Source organism: Martes martes, assembly GCF_963455335.1.
Source record: "Martes martes genome assembly, chromosome: 6".
Classification (NCBI taxonomy): Eukaryota; Metazoa; Chordata; class Mammalia; order Carnivora; family Mustelidae; genus Martes; species Martes martes.
Window position 1 is genome coordinate 113,711,421 of NC_137893.1, and position 21,127 is coordinate 113,732,547.

Genomic DNA, 21,127 nt, shown 5'->3' on the forward strand with positions numbered 1-21,127 from the left:
GGTGGCATTGGCAAGGGGCATTTAATGAGGGAAGTTGATGCCTTGGATGGCCTGTGTTCTCGAGTCTGTGACCAATCTGGTGTACATTACAAAGTATTAAACCGGCGTAAGGGACCAGCTGTTTGGGGTCTGAGAGCACAAATTGATAGGAAACTCTATAAGCAGAACATGCAGGTAAGGATGGGACAGGAAAAAAAAGGGGAGACTATAGTGATTATTTAACTGTTAGGTTTCAACCTGTGTTCTCTTTTGACAGAAAGAAATCCTAAATACACCACTGCTTACTGTTCAGGAGGGAGCTGTAGAAGACCTTATTCTTACAGAACCAGAACCTGAGCATACTGGGAAATGCCGTGTCAGTGGCGTGGTTTTAGGTGTGTGCTGGTTATAGATGATAATAACACTATCAGACTCTGTGCGAAAAATTAATTTGAGAACAGAACGTGGAGATGTTTTGCTTATTCTAGGAAATTGTTGTGTTTTCTCCTCATGGAAAAGGAAGACTGCATAAAAAATTATTTTCTTTTTTTTGTTAACATATAATGTATTATTTGTTTCAGGGGTACACGTCTGTGATTCATCAGTCTTACACAATTCACGGCACTCACCATAGCACATATCCTCCCCAATGTCCACCACCCCACCACCACAACCCTCCCACCCTCCTCTCCTCCAGCAACCCTCAGTTTGTTTCCTGAGATTGAGAGTCTCTTGTGGTTTGTCTCCCTCTCTGGTTTCATCTTGTTTCATTTTTTCCTCTCTTCCCCCATGATCCTCTGCCTTATTTCTCAAATTCTACGTATCAGCAAGATCATATAATAATCGTCTTTCTCTCATTGACTTATTTCACTTAGCATAATACCCTCTAGTTCCATCCATGTTGTTGCAGATGGCCAGATTTCTTTCTTTTTTGATGGCTGCCTAATATTCCATTGTGTATATCTACACCACATCTTCTTTATGCATTTCTCTGATGGACATCTAGGCTCTTTCCATAGTTAAGCTATTGTGGACATTGCTGCTGTAAACACTGGGGTGCATGTGCCCCTTTGGATCACTACATTTGTATCTTTAGGGTAAATACCCAGTAGTGCAATTGCTGGGTCATAGGGTAGCTCTATTTTCAACTCTTTGAGGACCTTCCATACTGTTTTCTGGAGCGGCTGCACCAGCTTGCATTCCCGCCAACAGTGGAGGAGGGTTCCCCTTTCTCCGCATCCTCGCCAGCATCTGTCATTTCCTGACATGTTAATTTTAGCCATTCTGACTGGTACGATGTAGTAACTCACTGTGGTTTTGATTTGTATTTCCCTGATGCTGAGGGATGTTGAACACTTTTTCATGTGTCTGTTGGCCATTTGGATGTCTTCTTTGCAGAAATGTCTGTTCATGTCTAAAAATTATTTTCCTCCTTCCATCTTGATATTCATGAAGCTCAGTCAAATTCTGGGCTCATTTATACCATCTTAGTGTAGTACTCTATAACCTGCTTTATAACCTACATCTTAGTGTAGTACTTTATAACCTATATAACCTACATAAAATGTGCATTTCCAGGGCGCCTGGGTGGCTCAGTCATTAAGCATCTGCCTTCGGCTCAGTTCATGGTCCCAGGGTCCTGGGATTGAGCCCCACATCGGGCTCCCTGCACAGTGGGAGGCCTGCTTCTTCCTCTCCCACTACCCCTGCTTGTGTTCCCTCTGTCACTGTGTCTCTCTTTATCAAATAAATAAAATCTTAAAAAAAAAAAATGTGCTTTCCCTCCTGGTCCTTCTTTTGTAATTTTTACTTTTCCTGGTCCTGACATTAAGTTTTTAAAATTTATATATATTATATTTTATTATGCAATATAGTTTATATTATACAATGTTGTATATTTTTTTTATTTAAAGGAGTTATGGATGGACTTTTTTAGGGAGGGGGAAGGGCATAGGGAGATGAAGAGAAAGAATCTTAAACTGGCTCCATGCCCAGTGCAGAGCCTGACGTGGGGCTTGATCTCACAACCCTGGGATCATGACCTGAGCCAGAATCAAGATACACTTAACCAACTGAGCCATCCAAGTGCCCCATGAGTTAATGTTTTAATCAAAATAATACAAACACATAATTTTTACAAAAGTCAAATAGAAGTTAAAAGTTATTATAAAAAACAGTTATCTTTGCTATCTCCCTTTACAGACTTAACCACTTCAGTTTCACTTCTGCTATGTACTTACGTATTTCTAAATACTGTGCTTATACTTGTACTGCCTAAATTATCAGTATTAGACATTATCTATTAATTTTTTTATAGTAGCTCTCTTTAATCCCTTATTTCCTTCTCTCAGTTCTAGTGTATTTATGCTATAAATTTTGACTGATAGTATTTATATTGTTATAATTATATTGTTATGTATTATGATTAAATATTGTTCACTGCATGGGGTGCCTGGGTGACTCAGTCATTAAGCATTTGCCCTCAGTTCGGGTCACGGTCCCAGGGTCCTGGGATCGAGCCCTGCTTCAGGCTCCCTGCTCTTTGGGGAGCCTGCTTCTCCCACTCCCACTCCTCCTGCTTGTGTTCCCTCTCTCGCTGTGTCTCTCTCTGTCAAATAAATAAATAAAATCTTTTAAAAAAATGTTGTTCACTGCAGATCCACATAGTGTGTTATGTTTTTCCTTTCATATACCTCTTTGCTTTGCCTTGGGTTAATATTTGCTTTATTTTTTTTTTTAAAGATTATTTATTTATTTATTTATTTACTTGACAGACAGCGATCACAAGTAGGCAGAGAGGCAGGCAGAGAGAGAGAAAGAGAGAGAGGGAAGCAGGCTCCCTGCTGAGAAGAGAGCCTGATGCGGGGCTTGATCCCAGGACGCCGGGATCATGACCTGAGCTGAAGGCAGAGGCTTTAACCCACTAAGCCACCCAGGCGCCCCTGCTTTGTTTTTTATTTGCTTATTTTACTTATGGACTTGTTCAGCTTTTTCATTAGGAAAAAAACCTGTCATTTTGTCAGTGGTCAAGTAATCTGCCAATTCTGTTTTTTTCTTTGATACTTCCCACCCAGAGACATCAACTTCCTCAGTCCCCCCACCCATGCTATACTCAGGACAATTGCTCTCTAAGCCTTCTGCACAGATACTATTTTAAGCCTTCCTTTTACTACCTTGTGTTACATCATCCCATGTTTCTTGAGACTTCAGTCTGTTTCTTTCTTATTTCCTCCTTTTGCTGGAGCACATCTTCCAGTAGTTCCCTCAAAAAAGAGGCAAGGAAGGTAGGTTTTTTTGTGTTTAAGCATATCTGAAAATGTCTCCCTTTAGACTTGACTTTTAATTTGTCTGAGAATAGAGTTTTAGTTAAATTTTTTTTCTAAGAATTTTAACAGTCTTGTTCCATTATCTTTTAGCTTCCAGTTTTGCTATTAAAAAGCAATGCATATTGGTGCACTTGGTTGGCTCAGTTGGAACATGCGGTTCTTGATCTTGGGATTTTGAGTTTGAGCCCTATATTGGGTATAGAGATTGCTTAAAAATAAAATCTTTAGGGGGCGCCTGGGTGGCTCAGATGGTTAAGCTTAAGTCTGCCTTCATCTTGGGTCACAATTCTGGGGTCCTGGGATCGAGCCGTGCATCAGATTCCCAGCTCAGTGGGAAGCCTGCTTCTCCCTCACCCTCTGCTGCTCCCTCTGCTTATGGTCTTTCACTCTCTCTGTGAAATAAATAAAATAAATAAATAAAATCTAAAATAAATAAATCTTTAAACAAAAAATTTTTAAAAATAAATAAGATAAAATAAAATCTTTAAACAAAACAGATGAATGTATATGGTGGGGGGAAGGAGAGAAAGAAACAACCACAAGAGACTCTTAACCATAGAGTACAGACTGAGGGTTAGATAGAGGGAGGTGGGTGGGGGATGGGCTAGATGGGTGATGGATATTAAAGAGGACACTTGTGATGAGCACTAGGTATTGTATGCAAGTGAAGAATCACTGAATTCTACTCCTGAAACTAATATTGCACCTGTATGTTAACTAACTAAAATTTACATTAAAAATTTTTTTAAATCAGTATGGACTAGAAGAAAAAAAAATAAAATCTTTAAAAAAGAAAAAAAGCTTAGGGTATCTGGGTGGCTCAGTTGGTTGTGTCTGACTCTTGATCTCAGCTCAGGCCTTGATCTCAAGGTTGTGAGTTCAAGCCCCGCACTGGGCTCCATGCTGGGTGTGGAGCCTACTAGAAAACAAAAAAACAAAAACTGACAATAAAAAAAAGCTCAATGCATATTTACGTTTTTTTGTGTATGAAAGGTTTTTTGCTTTCTAAAAGCTGGGATCTTGAATTTGTCTTTGGTGTTCTGGAATTTTAAAGTAGTGTCCCTTCGTCTGCTCTTTTTTCATTCATTATGGTGAGATACTAAGTATTCCCTTTTAATCTGGAAATCTGTCCTGGATCTGTATATTTTCTTCTATTTTTCTCCGTGCTTTCTTTCTGTAACTCCTATCCCTTTCTGGGTTGGTCTTCTGGGCTTCTTCTAATTTTACTTTTTGTCATCCCCCCCCCAAAGATTTTATTTATTTATTTATTTATTTATTTATTTATTTGTCAGAGAGAGGGAGAGAGAGCGCACAAGCAGGCAGAGTGGTAGGCAGAGGCAGAGAGAGAAGCAGGTTCCCTGCTGAGCAAGGAGCCTGATTCGGGACTCCTTCTTGAGGGGCATCTTGGTAGTGAAGCTTGGGCCTAGAGAGGCCTGCAGACCTGGATTCAAGGCTTGGCTCTGATGTTGGGGTATTCTTCGTTGCTGCAGAAGACTGACTAGGGGGAGCCTGTGTGGCTCAGTTGGTTAAGCGACTGCCTTTGGCTCAGGTCATGGGTCCTGGGTTGGAGCCCTGCATGGGGCTCCCTGCTCAGTGGGGAGCCTGTTTCTCCCTCTTTCTGTCCCGCTTCTTGTGCTCTCTCTCTCTCTCCCTGTCAAAATCTTTAAAAAAAATGTTAATGCTATTTTTTGATCTTGTTTATATTTTATAGGCACAACAATACAATGTTTTATTGTGGCAAAATGTACATAATATAAAATTTGTCATTTTTGCCATTTTTAAGTGTACAATTCAGTACTGTTAGGTACATTCACAATGTTGTGCAACTGTTAGTACCACCCATTTCCAGAACTACTTGATCATCCTAAACTGAAACTCTGTACCCACTAAACAGTAACTCCCCATTACCCAAAGAATAAGCCTAACATTTTCCTGTAAGATAGGAACACAAAACCTTTATATATAGATTTAACTATTTCTCTCATTTTCAGCCTCCTTTGTTCCTACATACCTCAGTTCTCATTCTCAGTTCTCCAGTTTGCAAGCTTTGCAGAGCAAATTATTTAATTTTCATTGGTACGTTCTCAGGTTCTTGAGCTGTATCCTTCTCGCCTCTGCTGGATCAGTTACTGCTCTTCCATCTGCTCTCTGTCTTATGAAAATATTTTGAAAGTTCTCATCTTTTGACAAGTTCTTTCGCATTAGTTGTCCTTTTGGGTTTATACCTTTTTTCTGCCCCTTTAATTCATTTTTTTGGCGTTTTAGGAGGTAGAAAAAAATCATGTGAGGTGGTCTGTCATATTTAACCAGGAGTCTAAAATTAATTTGAAAAATTAACTGAGACTAACTTTTCAGTACTGATTTGATTTTAGGAGGATGTGAACTAGTTTTTATATGTTATTATGTTCTCTCTCCCAGCTATCTTGGATTCTTGGTGTTAATAACATATAGCCTTCTTACTCATTTAAAATTCTTTTTCAAGTTTCTAAAGACACATTTTCTCTGTAGTTCTCATGTAAGATAGGTACATTTCAATTAGATCCATGATAACAGGTCACAGTGTTTACTCTTTCTTATCCTTTAGCGGATGGAAGCACAGTACATGCAGAGAGTGTGGTTCTGACTACCGGCACGTTCCTGAGAGGCGTGATTGTAATTGGATTGGAGACGCATCCGGCAGGGCGTTTAGGGGATCAGCCTTCCATAGGGCTGGCTCAGACTCTGGAGAAGTTGGGGTTTGTGGTGGGAAGATTGAAGACTGGGACTCCACCCCGAATTGCCAAAGAGTCCATTAATTTCAGCATTCTAAACAAGCAGACACCAGATAATCCATCCATACCATTCAGTTTTATCAATGAGACAGTGTGGATTAAGGTAAGATAATTTACGAAAACTTGACTTTACAGGTGACTGCGGGTATTCACAGCAGAATGTAGCCTAACCCTCCCTCCATCCCTCTTTTCCTCCCTTCTTTCCTTCCTTCTCTCTTCTTCCCTTCCTTCCTTCATTCCTTCACAAGTCACCTTACATTCCTATTGCTTAGGGTGCAAACACAGGATCTTTAAAAGGATTAGCTAATTTGGCTAATTGGGTGTTTCCCTGTAAGTTTTTAAATTTCATTACTTCAATAATTTTGCCAATTTAAACTTTTTTGAAACAGTTTCAGACCTACATAAACATTGCAAGATCATTAAAACAAACTCTTGTAAACCAATGAAATTCACCGACGGTTAATATTTTACCATATTTATCTCTATATATAGAGATATACGTATATATTTAATCTATAAAAATGTAATATAGACATTTATCTTTATTCTTTTCTTTTTCCAGAACATTTGACTGTAAGTTGTAGAGATCATGACCCTTTACTTCTACATACTTGAGTATGGATTTCAGCTAAGCACAGAGACATGCTCTTACATTACCTCATTGTAGTAATGAAATTTGGGGAGTTTAACGCTGATACAGTGCTGTTATCTAATAGAAATATAGTTCATAGTCAGATTTTGCTGATTGTCCCAATATTGTTCTTTACTAGCAACCTTTTTTTTCCCAATCCAGGAAAAAGTATTGCATTTAATTGTCATTTCTCTTTGATCTGGAACCATTCCTCAGTCTTTCGTGTCAGTGGTATTTTTGAAGAGTACAGGCTACTTTTTTGCCTACCTTTGGAGTTATTAAAAAAAAAAAAAAGGTATATTGTGTGTTTAGAAGAGAGGACTAATAATTGATGGTCCTAGTTTCTGGTGAGTGATAAGTGGCTCCAAATAGTCTGCTATCGTGAGCAAGTCGCTTTTATATTCTTGCATTGGTAAAATGTAAATTGTGATGCTACTTCCTTAGTGTGTGTATTTTTAAACTGTTTATTATAAAATTTCAAGTTTATGGAAAGTAGAAAAAAATAGCATCACCCAGTTTCAAAAAGTAACATTTTCTGGCATTCCTGTTTCATCTTCTCTTAACACTTTCTTCTTGTGGAGTTTTTGTTTTTTGTTTTTCAAGATTTTATTTGCTTGTCGGAGAGAGAGCGAGCGTGCATAAGCAGGGGGAGCAGCAGGCAGAGGGAGAAGCAGGCTTCTCACTGAACAGGGAGCCCAGTGCGGGACCCAATCCCAGGCTCCTGGGATCATGACCTGAGCTGAAGGCAGTTGTTCAACCTACTCTGAGCCACCCAGGCATCCTGACTTCTTGTGAAGTTTTAAAGCTACAGCCCCAAATATCACATCATTTCACTTATAAATACTTTGGTATAGGTCTTTAACAGATGAGAACTTTGGAAAAAAAAAAAAAAAAACAGCTACAATACCATTATCACACCCAGAAATTAAGGATGAAATAAGGACCACACATTGAGTTGGATGATATGCCTTATAACAACAGTTCCTTTTTTTTTTTTTTTTGACATTTATATGTGGAAGAAACGGAGTCATCTGTTCTCTAGAATTTCCCACATTCTAGATTTCTCACTTCTGGTGCTTTAAGTATTTTCTTCCATTTTCTGTATTTTCTATAAACTGATAGATCTAGAATCTTTTTTAAATTTAGGTTCATCTTTTGGGTTGTTTTTGGCAAGAATACTTAATTAGTAGTATCCAGCATTATGCATAGGTTTAAAAGTAAGTGCATATCATGTGTGTAATTTATTTGAGTAAAAGGCAAACTAGTCAAGAAGCCAACATTGTTATAAATAGTTCCTATATTTTAGCCAGAAGATCAGCTGCCATGTTATTTGACTCACACCAACCCTAGAGTGGATGAGATTGTCCTTGAGAACCTTCACCTTAATAGTCACATTAAGGAGACTACAAGAGGACCCCGGTAAGAACAAAACATTCCTTTAAGGGACGCTGTCAACCCTCTTTTGTTTGCTTCATTAAATTTTTAAATTTCATTGTCCTGCTTTAGATACTGTCCATCCATTGAATCAAAGGTTTTGCGTTTTCCAAACCGTCTACATCAGGTTTGGCTGGAACCTGAAGGAATGGATTCTGACCTCATCTACCCCCAAGGGTTATCTGTGACACTACCGGCTGAATTACAAGAGAAAATGATCACATGCATCAAAGGCTTGGAGAAAGCTAAAATGATTCAGCCAGGTAAAGAGAACCACAGCTGCCCTTCCATATGAGCTCAGCATTCCTTTAGCAGACAGTGAGGAGGTCTTCGCTACACTCATAGATGCCTAGAGCCTCAGAAGACAAAGCCCAACATCTATGCATTTAAAATATTCTCTTTTTCGAGAACATTTAATGACAATCTTTGCATCTTTACTTTGAGATAAATCCAGCTTGAGTTTTACTTATTTTGTATCATTTATTCTTTGGTCAGGCTATGGTGTTCAGTATGATTATTTAGACCCCCGTCAGATCACTCCTTCTCTTGAGACTCATTTGGTGCAACGGCTCTTCTTCGCTGGCCAGATAAATGGCACTACTGGTTATGAGGAAGCTGCAGCTCAAGTAAGCAGTTGTTCAAATGTTACTATAAACAGAAAAGGACTATTTAACTGGAGTTCCTCCTTTTAATTTCTGTTGTGATAATTATATAGATCTTAGATACAACTCATAAATTATAATGGAAATTACTTCTATTTCAGGGTGTACAGGGATGGCTACTGTATACAGTAGAATTTTAAAAACACTTGTGGGGTTTTTTTTAAATTTTTTTATTTGCATGTAGTTGATACACAATGTTATATTAGTTTCAGGTGTACAACTGAGTGATTTGACAAGTTTATGCATTATGCTGTGTTCCCCACAAATGTAGCTGTTACATCCCTCTTACAGTATCTTTGACTATATTCCTTACGCTGTGCTAAACACTTGTGGTTTTAATTCTCTTTTATGAGTTCCAAGGTCTGATATCATAGTTGATTAGATTTACTGTATTTTGAAAATTTTTTTAAGGTTTTGTTTATTTGCCAGAGAGAGAGAGCACACAAGCAGGGGTGAGAGGCAGGCAGGGGGAGAAGCAGATTCATTGCCAAGCAAGGAGCCTGGTGTGGGACTTGATCCCAGGACTCTGGGATTATAACTTGAGCCAAAGGCCGATGCTCAACCAAATGAGACTCCCAAGCATCCCTATTTTGAAATTTTTTTGGTAAATATTTTATTTATTTATTTATTTATTTGAGAGAGTGAGAATGAGAGAGCATGAGAAGGGGAAGCACGGAGCCCATGCAGGCCTCGATCCGACTCCAGGATCCTGACCTGAGGGAAAGGCAGTTGCTTAACCAACTGAGCCACCTAGGCACCCTGAAATTTTTTTTTAAAGATTTTATTTTTAAGCTATCTCTACACCCAGTGTGGGGGCTCACACCTAATAACCCCAAGATCAAGAGTTGCATGCTCTACTGACTGAGCCAGCCAGGCTCCCCTGAAATTTTTTGAAAAAGAAAATTAGTTCTTTCAACATAATTTTATTGCAAATTATCATATTCCTCTTAAGAGAGAAGTTATGTTATTTTTACTTGTAAGTGGGAAAAGGCTAGAAGAGTTCTATGGGTGGATTTTAAAAAACATATTAGCCCACCTAAAGCTTATCAGGAATGTTAAATATTTTTGAAAACAGTGAAACATAGCATTCTAAAGTGGCACATTACCTGTATTCTGTTTTAGAATACGTATCACATTTTCTCTGTCTATTCTCTCTTCTGAGCAGTGCCTGCTTTCTTACTACCCGATGCTGTTTTTTCCAGGTAGTGTTCTGACTAGAGTAGCTCTTTGTTCACTTCATAATGGCCTTTTAAACATTTCAGTCCTCTTGTAGGGTGTGATAGCTGGAATCAATGCAAGTCTTCGGGTCAAACGCAAGCCTCCTTTTGTCATCAGCCGAACAGAAGGCTACATAGGGGTCTTGATTGATGACCTCACCACACTGGGTACCAATGAACCCTACCGCATGTTTACAAGCCGAGCAGAATTCCGTCTGTCACTGCGCCCTGATAATGCCGACAGCAGGCTCACGTTCCGAGGTAACTCTTCACTGGGTCCTACAACCAGGTTTACTTTTCCTTAAAACCTCTTATTATATTCTTTCCCCTCCTCTTCTAGGGTATAAGGAGGTTGGCTGTGTGTCCCAACAACGATATGAAAGAGCTTATAGGATGAAGTCTTCTTTGGAAGAAGGCATTTCTGTGCTAAAATCCATTGAATTTTCAAGTTCTAAATGGAAAAAATTAATTCCAGAGGCTTCTATAAGTATTGGTAAAAGTCTGCCTCTCAGGTATGCACTTTTAATGTAGACTTTTCTCGCTCTTTACAGAAAAGTGAGATTGTTTCAGAGGTATTACTTGCGGGTTCCCTTTTTATTTTTTGTTTTTTTATTTTTTGGATTCCCCTTTTTTTTTTAAAAGATTTATTTATTTATTTATTTGACACTGAGAGAAAGATCACAAGTAGGCATAGAGGCAGGCAAAGAGAGGGGGAAGCAGGCTCCCCGCTGAGCAGAGAGCCCAACGTGGGGCTCAATCCCAGGACCCCGAGATCATGACCTGAGCCGAAGGCAGAGGCTTAACCCACTGAGCCACCCAGGCGCCCTGGATTCCCCATTTTAAATGAATTTAGCTTACTCTTGGCTTCTTTTCAAAATCTTTTAGATGTAAGTCATCTCTTCATTCAGTATTAAAAATATGTATGATTCTAAATTATTTTTATTTTTTATATAATATTTCTGAGGCTCCCATTGAGTTCTTCTGGCTTTCCTACAATTTAGAGGGCACAAACCAAGAAACACTGTTAATCAGCCTTCTTTTATAAGTATGGAGTAATTGCAAACCTCTTTTTTTTTTAACTTATTTATTTTAGAAAGAGAGAGAGAGTATGCACATGTGAGTGTGGGGAGAGGCAAGGGGAGAGAATCTCAAGCAGACTCTGCACTGAGCATGGAGCCCAACTCAGGGCTCAGTTTCACAACTCTGAGATCATAACCTGAGCCTAAACGAAGAGTGAGACACCCTACTGACTGAGCCACAAAAGCCTCTTTTAAACAGAGTATTTTTAATTCTGCGGACTTACTGGCAAATTTCCTTTCTACATGTTAGGGGTTTTTTTGTCCGTCCTTTTATCATTCTGGTTATATGGACTCTGAATCTAAAGGACATTAATTTAGAGCTTTTGCTTCATAGATACATTCCTAAGGACACTGTATAGTTCATAATCTGCATATTTTACCACTCATTCTTCCCATTTAAAAAACTGTAACCTAATTTGGGTGGGGAGGTGCCCAGAAAACATAAATCTAAAAACACTATAGGGGCGCCTGGGTGGCTCAGTGGGTTAAAGCCTCTGCCTTCAGCTCAGGTCATGATCCTAGGGCCCTGGGATTGAGCCCCACATCAGGCTCTCTGCTCCGTGGAGAGCCTGCTTCCTCCTCTCTCTCTGCCTGTCTCCCTGCCTACTTATGATCTCTGTCAAATAAATAAATAAAATCTTTAAAAAATAATAATAAAAACACTGTAGCTTAGAAGCTAATATGGTGCATTAATCTTGGAGCTATGTCTCCAATATATTTTTCTTTTCTATTTTTCCTTTTTTTTTTTTAAACACCATTTTCCTTGTGAGGGATTTTATGGACTTAAAGGTGTACCCATTTTAATGCTGCTTTTTATTATCTCTAATCTTGCTCTCTCCTTGACTAACAGCCTGGCATAATGAGTTCTTGTTTGACTTTATCTCATCATGGTGTCTTATCATTTGTGACTTCTATTCCCAAGTTTTCATTTTCACAGGAATTTCCCAAAGCACTGACACTACTATTAGAGGACTTTAAGCACTTTTTTTTTATTTTAATTTTTTTTTAAAGATTTTATTTATTTATTTGACAGAGATCACAAGTAGGCAGAGAGGCAGGCAGAGAGAGAGGGGGGGAAGCAGGCTCCCTGCCGAGCAGAGAGCCCGATGTGGGGCTCGATCCCACAACCCTGGGATCATGACCTGAGCCGAAGGCAGAGGCCTTAACCCACTGAGCCACCCAGGTGCCCCTTAAGCACTTTTTAATTATAGTAACAGTAAATGTTTAAGAACCTGCATTGTGGTCACCCAAACCAGGAAATCTTATTCATAGGAGTGACAGCCAGATTGACAAGTGAGGACAGTGGATATATTTACCAGCTAAGTAGCACTGGAAGATGACAGTAGTATATAGTTTGTAATCCACTCAGTATTTCTGGTGTTTGTTTAAATTTAGGAAGGCTCACATTATTTTGGACTCTGTGCAAAGAACTTATAACATCATGTTTGTTTTGACAAATATTATACTATTTCAAATTTATATAAGTAGAATTTGCATTAAATATGACTAATGTGTAACATTGCCAGCAGGGCACATGATTGTTTTTAACACAGTCTAAAATGCTAATCAGTGAATGAAAATATGAATGAAAAGGCTAGCAGCTTTTACCAAACTAATTTATTGCATTTACTGTGTACATGCCAGGCTCTGTGCCAAGTACTCACATGTTGAACCAGACTTTGAACAGGCATTTTAACAGAAGAAATACATAAGTAACTGCATACACATTTCCTATCAGGATTATAGGGAAATAGACTGATGTGTTAGATTTTCTCTTGTGTTCTGTTGAGGTGTGCTAACTTGTCCTCTCTGTGCCAGAACTCTGAACTCTGAGACTTAGGCTTGATTCAAAGCAGGTCTTGAAGTTTGGACCTGAGAATAGATCCAAGGTTTGAAAATACATTATTTTTAAAAAAATTTTAAGTTGGGGGCACCTGGGTGGTGCAGTCGTTAAACCTCTGCTTTCAGCTCAGGTCAGGATCCCAGGATCCTGGGACTGAATTCCACATTGGGTTTCTTGTTCAGCGGGGAGTTTGTTTCTCCCTCTCCCCACCCCCACTCTGCTGTCTCTCTCTTTCCCCCAAATAAATAAGATCTTGAAAAAATATATTTTTTTTAAGTTGTATGGTCAAGGGCTTTTCTTTGAGGTTGTCACCATCCTGCTAGATTCCCAGAGGATGCTTTTTTGGTTAGTCAGTTGTGTTCCAGTATGTTCTGTAGTTTATTTCTTTTTAAGATTTTATTACCTGAATTCAGTATGAGAGGGATTAAATTGGCCAAAGGAGCACCAAGAACCTTGGATCTTAACAAGTGTCAATGAGTCAAGTTATTGCAAATCTCACCTGATCTACCTGTCAGCATTTATACTGAGGCATGTTCTCGTGGTGAGCCATGTAAGTTGCCTGGGAATTTTAGCAGTTGTCTCTATTCGCTGCATGTATTGATTGTTCTCCTCTCCTCTTGCCTTGACTCAGGAGGCCTTAGTCTAACCAGAGTAGTGGAAGTTGAACTGAGAATTAGCTGCCTGAAGTTTCCAGTCTGTAAAATTAAAATGGAGATTATACTAAATTAAAAAATATCTGACTGGAAGAACACTTAGGAACCCTGGACCATCATTTTCATCAGTTTGTTTTGCAGATATTTAAAACATTTAGGGAGGGGCCTCTCATTCTTACTGGGGGAGTTCTGCAAAAGCAAGAAAGAGATCTTCAGCTGGTTTCGAGCATGCAAGAGGGTGACTTCTTCATAGGACATGGGGTTCAACATGACTTAGATGTAAATTCTTAGGGAATTCAAACCCTTGTTATCAGAGGATATTTTGTCCTTACAAGAAAGGGAGAGCAAAAGGATTATAGTAATGCAACCTTTACCAACAACTTATTTCTCACGATAAAGGAAAGGAGTTAGGGAGAATTACAAACTAGTCTTATTGAGGTTCTCCTGTGTTGTAGATCTACTGCATTTGCTCACTGTGCTTGCAAAGAATTAGGAGTATATCTTTTGATATTTGTGTTAATTCTGAGATTTGGCATTATTTCCAAGGAATTTTGTTCTTAATCTGGCTTATATGATACAGACCCCTATGTTTTGTTCTGGGTTTGTTTTTTTTTTTGGACCCCTATGCTAATGAAACTTTTGTGTATTTGCAGAGCTCTAGATGTTCTGAAGTATGAAGAAGTTGACATGAAGTTGTTAGCCAAGGCTGTTCCAGAGCCCTTGAAGAAGTACATTAAATGTAGAGAGCTAGCTGAAAGGCTGAAAATAGAAGGTAGAAAATAATTTTTTACTTAACATGCCTATATGTTCTATTTTCCAATTGTGCAAATTATGAATGGACAGCAGATTCAAGAAAGAGTTCTACATTAAGAGGAGCCATTAATTAGCATAGAAACAGCATAGTCTTGGGCTCTGTGCTATTCAGAGTGGGGATCCCAGGCTAGCAGCATTGCAATACATGGGAGCTTATTAGGAATACAGATTCTCACAGTCTACCTCAAACCCACTGAGTAAGCATCTGCATTTTAATAAGATCCCTAGGTAATTTGTGAGCACGTTCCAAGTTTGGGAAATGCTATAAGATTTACCAAAAATAACCCCCCAAACTAAAAAAACACAAAACACTTAACTTTTTTTTCCCCTTAAACTTCCTTTTATATTTTCCCCATACAATGTTCTACCAGTGAGAAAAATTATAGTCTTTGGCTTTAACAATATACTGGAATTATAATGGTATTTAACAATAACAAAATTATAATGTTATATTTAACAATATACTGGAATTTTAATGGTAGAGTTACCATTAAAATACTTACTTTGTATTAGGCAAATCAGAGCCTGCCCCTGTACATTATAACATAAATCGTGCTCTCATTCTCTCGGTCAGTGTACTGACCATCAAAACTACAGATGACTTTGTAGTTGTACTCTATTTTTTTAAGTTTTTCATTGTGAAAAATTTCAGACATAAAAATACTGAGAATCATATCAGCTTTTGCATTGTAGTAGATGTTTTTTCCTGGGGTGGCAAATTATGTGAGAAAAAGGCAGGGAACAGAAAGAGCTGGTAAGAAGGGTAGGAAAAGTTGGAGAATGATGATGTACTGTTCAAATAGGAAAGGGCTTTAAATTCTGTGGAGACCAGCCAAGGTGGTAAGAATTCTGCATTCCTTCTAGCAATGGCATTTTCTTTCAGTTCCAGAGATCTGTCACTTTGCTAAGCTTTGGCTGTACATATAGGATGACCCAATTGCTACCTATCATCCCACCATGCAACTTAAAAGAAGTCTAGAAACAAAGAGAAACTCACCAAAACTCTAGAATCATATCCAAATGACCAGACACTATACTTATACTAATGTATAAGAAATAATGTTGACAGGGATGTCTGGGTGGCTCAGTCGGTTAGGTGTCTACCTTTGGCTCAGGTCATAATCCCAGGGTCCTGGGATCGAATCCCTAATCAGGCTCCTTGCTCAGTGGGGAGCCTGCTTCTCCCTCTGTCTGCTGCTCCCCCTGGTTGTGCGCTCTCTCTCTCTGACAAATAAATAAATAAAATCTTTAAAAAAAAATAATGTTGACCTTTTATTTCAACATCATGATTGCTCTATTGAGTAAAAATTACTTACTGAACATTCAGGCTGTTATCATCTGGGAACAGGTGATTAAATTCTATATTTCATTTATTTAAAGATTTTTTAAAATTTTTTCAAAGATTTTTAACGATTTTTAAAATTTATTTATTTGAATAAATAAATTATCCAGAAACAGTAAGAAACCAGGCATTGGGGATTACACAGACAGAGATCACATGTAGGCAGAGAGACAGGGGGAAGCAGGCTTCCTGCCGAGCAGAGAGCCCGATGTGGGGCTCCATCCCGGCACCCTGAGATCATGACCTGAGCTGAAGGCAGAGGCTTTAACCCACTGAGCCATCCAGGTGCCCCTATATTTCATTTTTTTTTTAAGTTTATTTAAATAATCTTTACACCCAGTGTGGGGTTCAAACTCACAACCCTGAGATCAAGAGTCACAGGCTGACTGAGCCAGCCAGGTGCCCCTAAATTCTATATATATTTTTTTAAATTTTATATATATATATTTTTAAATTTTATATCTATATTTTATTTTTTATAAATACAGACAGGGAGAGGAAGAGAGCACAAGCAGGGGGAGTGGGAAAGGAGGAAGCAGGTTCCCCACTGAGCAGGGAGTCCAACCCGGAGCTCGATTCCAGGACCCAGGGATCATGACCTGAGCCAAAGGCAGATGCTTAGCTAACTGAACCATCCAGGTGCCCCAATTTTCCAGATTTTTGAAGTAAAAAGCACATGCGGTAAACTACCAAGCATAATGCTGTAGTTGGTATGCAAGATACTTCCTCTCATTTAGCCTCAATTTCCTCATCTACAAAAGGGAGCATTTATGCCATTTATCTCCTGGTATTAGGAAAAGTGTTGTATGACATAACATACACAAAAACTTTTTATAAATTGTAAAAAGCTGTAAAAACACAAGTTGTTAATATAGTCTGAATATCCTAATGTAATTAATTCTGTTCACCAGCCACTTATGAATCAGTGTTGTTCCATCAGCAACAACAAATAAAGGAAGTTCAGCAAGATGAAGCACTCCAGCTGCCAAAAGACCTAGATTATTTAACTCTCAGAGATGTGTCTTTGTCTTACGAAGTTCGAGAGAAGCTACAGTTCAGTCGCCCAGAAACGGTAAGAAACCAGGCAGTGGGGATTATACAGAGCCAGTGCTTTGATTTTTTAAACTGGATTTACAGTGGTCACTTAATTAAGGTTTTATTTCATCATAAAAAATCTAACCTCTTATTTCATAATTTTATCTCTTTGTATGATAGATGTTGGGTTTGTTTTTGAGAGATAAAAAACTTACTCTAGAAAAATTGAGTTAAAATTATTCTCTAGTCCGAACTATGTGCTAAACCACAGTGCAAACTAGTATAAGGCATGACATAAAGGAACCCACATTAGGTTAATACATGTGAGTGGTTTTCAAATCACCACTTGGATCCCTCCCTAGGAGTCCCATAGCATTGGCTTAGAGGCTAGTAGGAAGAAGAGAGGAGCCTAAAAAAAGGTCCCTTACCCCATGCTTCTGTATAAGTGTGCGTGTATGTGTGTCTGTAAATGTCTGTAAACAAACTGAAAATTTTATGTATATATAATATATATGTTATATGTTTTATATATATATTTATATATACATATATATGTTATATATTATATACTATATACTATAGTATATAATACATAATAATTGTATACTATATTGTATAATATATAGTACTGGACTTCTAATAACAAATATTTAAAGACTGATAGGCTATATTTATTGATTCTGAGATGCACATTTAACATTTCTGCAACTGAACTGTATCTTAAAAATGGATGGTGTATCATAGTTTATTGGGCAATATTAAATGGGTGATTCATATAATAAAAGGCATTTAACAAAAATATAACCTCTAAAAATTTTTGGAAAAAAAATATTTTTGAAGGGAATAGTGATTCTGTCAATATAAATATGATGTTCTTAGTGATAGTCATCATGGAAACTACGTGGAAGCATGTGGGCCTTCCATTTTATAACTGTATATCCTATTCATTTTTAGTTATGTTTTTATGGATAGTCATAGGCTGCACTGCCCAATAACTAAATGTGACCACTTACATTAGTTAAAATTAAACTCAGAATTCAGCTCTTCAGTCATACTATCCATGTTTCAGGTACTCAGTAGCCACAATTCTAGGATACAAAATGCTCTGACAGATATTTGTTATAGACTCATTTGGTAGCTAAACCTGACCTGACCTGAACTGCCATTAAGTTATTTATACCACATAGAGTGAATATTCATACATTTCACTTTAAAAATACACCACAGAAGTATTCATGAGATTATAGGGCACTGCCCAACACACTGCTGAGGTTACATTAGTTTAATGAAAACAAAAACTAGGTAGTCTAACATCTATTAGTTATATGATCTTTGAGAAATCACTTTAATTTCTCTGAGCCTCATTTTCCCTAATTTGTAAAATGAAGGTATTAATAGTTATCACATTCCCTTTATCTACTTTATAGTTATTTTGAAGATACATTAAGTTTTGAAAATATTTTATAAACTATAATATACAGATTGTTATTAGGAGCAAAATAGATTTGATTTGACATAGCTCACTTATGTTTCTCTTATGGTTTTAATTCTTAGATTGGGGCTGCTAGTCGTATACCTGGAGTGACACCTGCTGCCATCATCAATCTGCTTCGATTTGTGAAGACTTCTCAGCAAAGACAGATGGCAATGCATGAATTGCCCAAAACTGATCAATCATTATGTGATACAGACAGACTTGAAGAGAGACAGTTATAGCTTTATATTCATAGATGACTTTTAAGTAGTACAAGAGTATAGATAGGTTATAAGAAGTATTTATATTTAGCACCTATTAAAATAAACTTACTAGGTTATTATGGATTTGTCACTAATTTATAAAGAGGGCAGAGATTATAATTGTGCTTTTTTATGTATCTGAAAAAAGTTATAAAGTCTTTATTAGGGGCACCTGGGTGGCTCACTTGGTTAAGCAACTACCTTCGGCTCAGGTTATGATCCTGGAGTCGCAGGATCAAGTACCACATCAGGCTCCCTGCTTGGTGGGGATTCTGCTTCTCCCTCTGACCTCTCCCCTCTCACTCTCTCTCTCTCTTTCTCTCTCTCTCAAATAAATAAAATCTTTAAAAAATATATAGTCTTCATTAATCTCTTTCTCTGAGGTGCTCTAATACAGTGAGCCTATTAATGTAACCGCAGTGTTCATCAGAGAGATAATAGTGGACCCACAACTAAACCTGAAGAAAAATCTCAACTTCTCAAAATCTCATGACCTGAGCTGAAGGCAGACGCTTAACCGACTGAGCCACCCAGGCATCCCATGGCCATGATTTCTTAACACTAAAGACAAATCCATAACTGACTAGTGACCATAACTGACTAGTGTTTCCCTGTTTTTAAGTCAGAAGTGACAGAAAAACTGAAATGGTTCTGGCATTTTTCTTCCTCTTCAGCACTTCGATTCTGTGTTGTCACAACATTTAGGGTGGGATGACTTCCTGTGTCCTTTGGCTGGCTGGTTCAGACATCTCAATCTTTCTGTGTAGACTAGAGGATGAATACAGACAAGCGGACCAGAGAACCTTGCTTATCCCTGGAAATGCCAATTTGTATCTCTGGTATCAGTCAAGGGAGAAGCTCCCATGTCAGCTTCAAGCCAAAGCAGATGTTTAAGACAGCACCAAGGGCCCTGAAGTCACTCTGGCTACAGATCTATGTGTTAAGCCTAATTATGGGTGTGAGGTAGCCAAACATCTTGTTGCTATAATCAGATATGGCTACTTGGTTGTAGCTCAGTTTTCATGTTTTGTCTAATTTTAGTCTTTCCATTAAAGTAGTCAATATCAGTAGCAAGTAAAAAGTATTTGTAATACTGGATCATTTAGCAATGATGAATTCTTTTTGATACTTGATTTAGTAATTTCAAAAAGTGGTAACTTTTACTTTAGTTATGGCTATTCTGGGCAGAATTCCTACCACAGAGGCAATATTGATTACAATACTACATTATATTTCATTATTTTTTAAAAGATTTTATTTATTTATTTGACAGACAGATCACAAGTATGCAGAGAGGCAGGCAGAGAGAGAGGGGAAAGCAGGCTCCCTGCTGAACAGAGAGCCCAATGCAGGGCTCGATCCCAGGACCCTGAGATCATGACCTGAGCTGAAGGCAGAGGCTTAACCCACTGAGCCACCCAGGCGCCCTACTATATTATATTTTAAAAAGGCCATTTTGCACTACCTGTTTAGCACCGGAAGGGAAATCACTGTTTTTTTTTAACTTTTTCTGGTTAAGGACACCTGGGTGGCTCAGTTGGTTAAGTGCCCCATGTCCTGGGATCACATACCACATCAGGCAGGAATCCTGCTGTTCCTCTGCCTGCAGCTCCCCCTGCTTGTCTCTCTTTCTGACAAATAAATAGAATCTTTAAAAAACAAAACAAACAAAAAAAAACCTTCTCTGGTTAAATACAGGAGTAAAAGCAGTGGTGCTTTTGGGGTGCTTAATGAATGGAATATAACAAAATTTATCTTGAGGGAATAGAAAATTCTTAAATGCTTTGCAAGGTTCTTGATAGCTGTAATTTTGGCCTAGTGACAGTACACACATATTAAGAAACTTAAGTTTTATAATGTGATTCCATTATAATAGTAACTGTCTCAACTGAAAAATGTTTGGTGGAAAACATTTGTTTTGGGTTCTGCCATTTGGTTTAGGATCTTTATAATTTAAAATATGTTAACTTTTACAAAATTACCTCTCTTAAAAAGACTGTTCCAAAACAGCTTACTTACCTTCTGGTGCTGCTGGCCAGAATGCTTTGGATCATCATGCTCTAGGGAAAAATCAGCTAAAAATGTATGTCATAGAAATCTCCCCCCAACAGGGCACCTGGGTGGCTCAGTTGATTAAGCCTCAGCTTAATGAGGCCTTCAGCTCAGGTCATGATCTCAGGGTCCTGGGATCAAGCCCTGAGTCAGCCTCCCTGCTGAACAGAGAGTTGCTCCTCCCTCTCCCTCCGTCCCTCCCCTGCCAACCCCACTTGTGCTCTCTCTCAGATAAAGAAATAAAATCTTTTTTTTTTTTTAAGATTGTATTTATTTATTTGACAGACAGACAATCACAAGTAGGCAGAGAGGCAGGCAGAGAGAGAGCAGGAAGCAGGCTCCCCGCTGAGCAGAGAGCCCGATGTGGGGCTCAATCCCAGGACCCTAGGATCATGACCTGAGCCAAAGGCAGAGGCTTTAACCCACTGAGCCACCCAGGTGCCCTGATCCCAGGGTTTTGGAATCGAGTCCGCATCAGGCTCCCTGCTCAGCAGGGACCCTGTAAGGTTTTACAGGCGAGATAAACACGACACCAGGTGAGGTAGGCACAAGG

General features: G+C 38.4%; 1 protein-coding gene across 1 annotated transcript in view; it reads left to right on the top strand.

Moving 5' to 3' along the window:
• The window catches only part of MTO1 (mitochondrial tRNA translation optimization 1), a gene marked incomplete at its 5' end in the record, with an annotated part of 27,088 nt that extends 7,496 nt beyond the window's left edge, over window positions 1–19,592 (top strand). Inside the window, 11 exons of the mRNA XM_080806059.1 lie at window positions 1–174; window positions 257–374; window positions 5,890–6,179; window positions 8,014–8,126; window positions 8,214–8,404; window positions 8,637–8,767; window positions 10,077–10,281; window positions 10,361–10,532; window positions 14,249–14,367; window positions 16,662–16,822; window positions 18,340–19,592. The exon at window positions 1–174 is cut by the window's left edge and continues 13 nt beyond it. Coding sequence (XP_080662185.1) covers window positions 1–174; window positions 257–374; window positions 5,890–6,179; window positions 8,014–8,126; window positions 8,214–8,404; window positions 8,637–8,767; window positions 10,077–10,281; window positions 10,361–10,532; window positions 14,249–14,367; window positions 16,662–16,822; window positions 18,340–18,501 — 1,836 coding nt within the window. The 3' untranslated portion in view covers window positions 18,502–19,592. The remainder of the gene's footprint in view (window positions 175–256; window positions 375–5,889; window positions 6,180–8,013; window positions 8,127–8,213; window positions 8,405–8,636; window positions 8,768–10,076; window positions 10,282–10,360; window positions 10,533–14,248; window positions 14,368–16,661; window positions 16,823–18,339) is intronic.
• Between the last annotated feature and the right edge of the window lie 1,535 nt (window positions 19,593–21,127).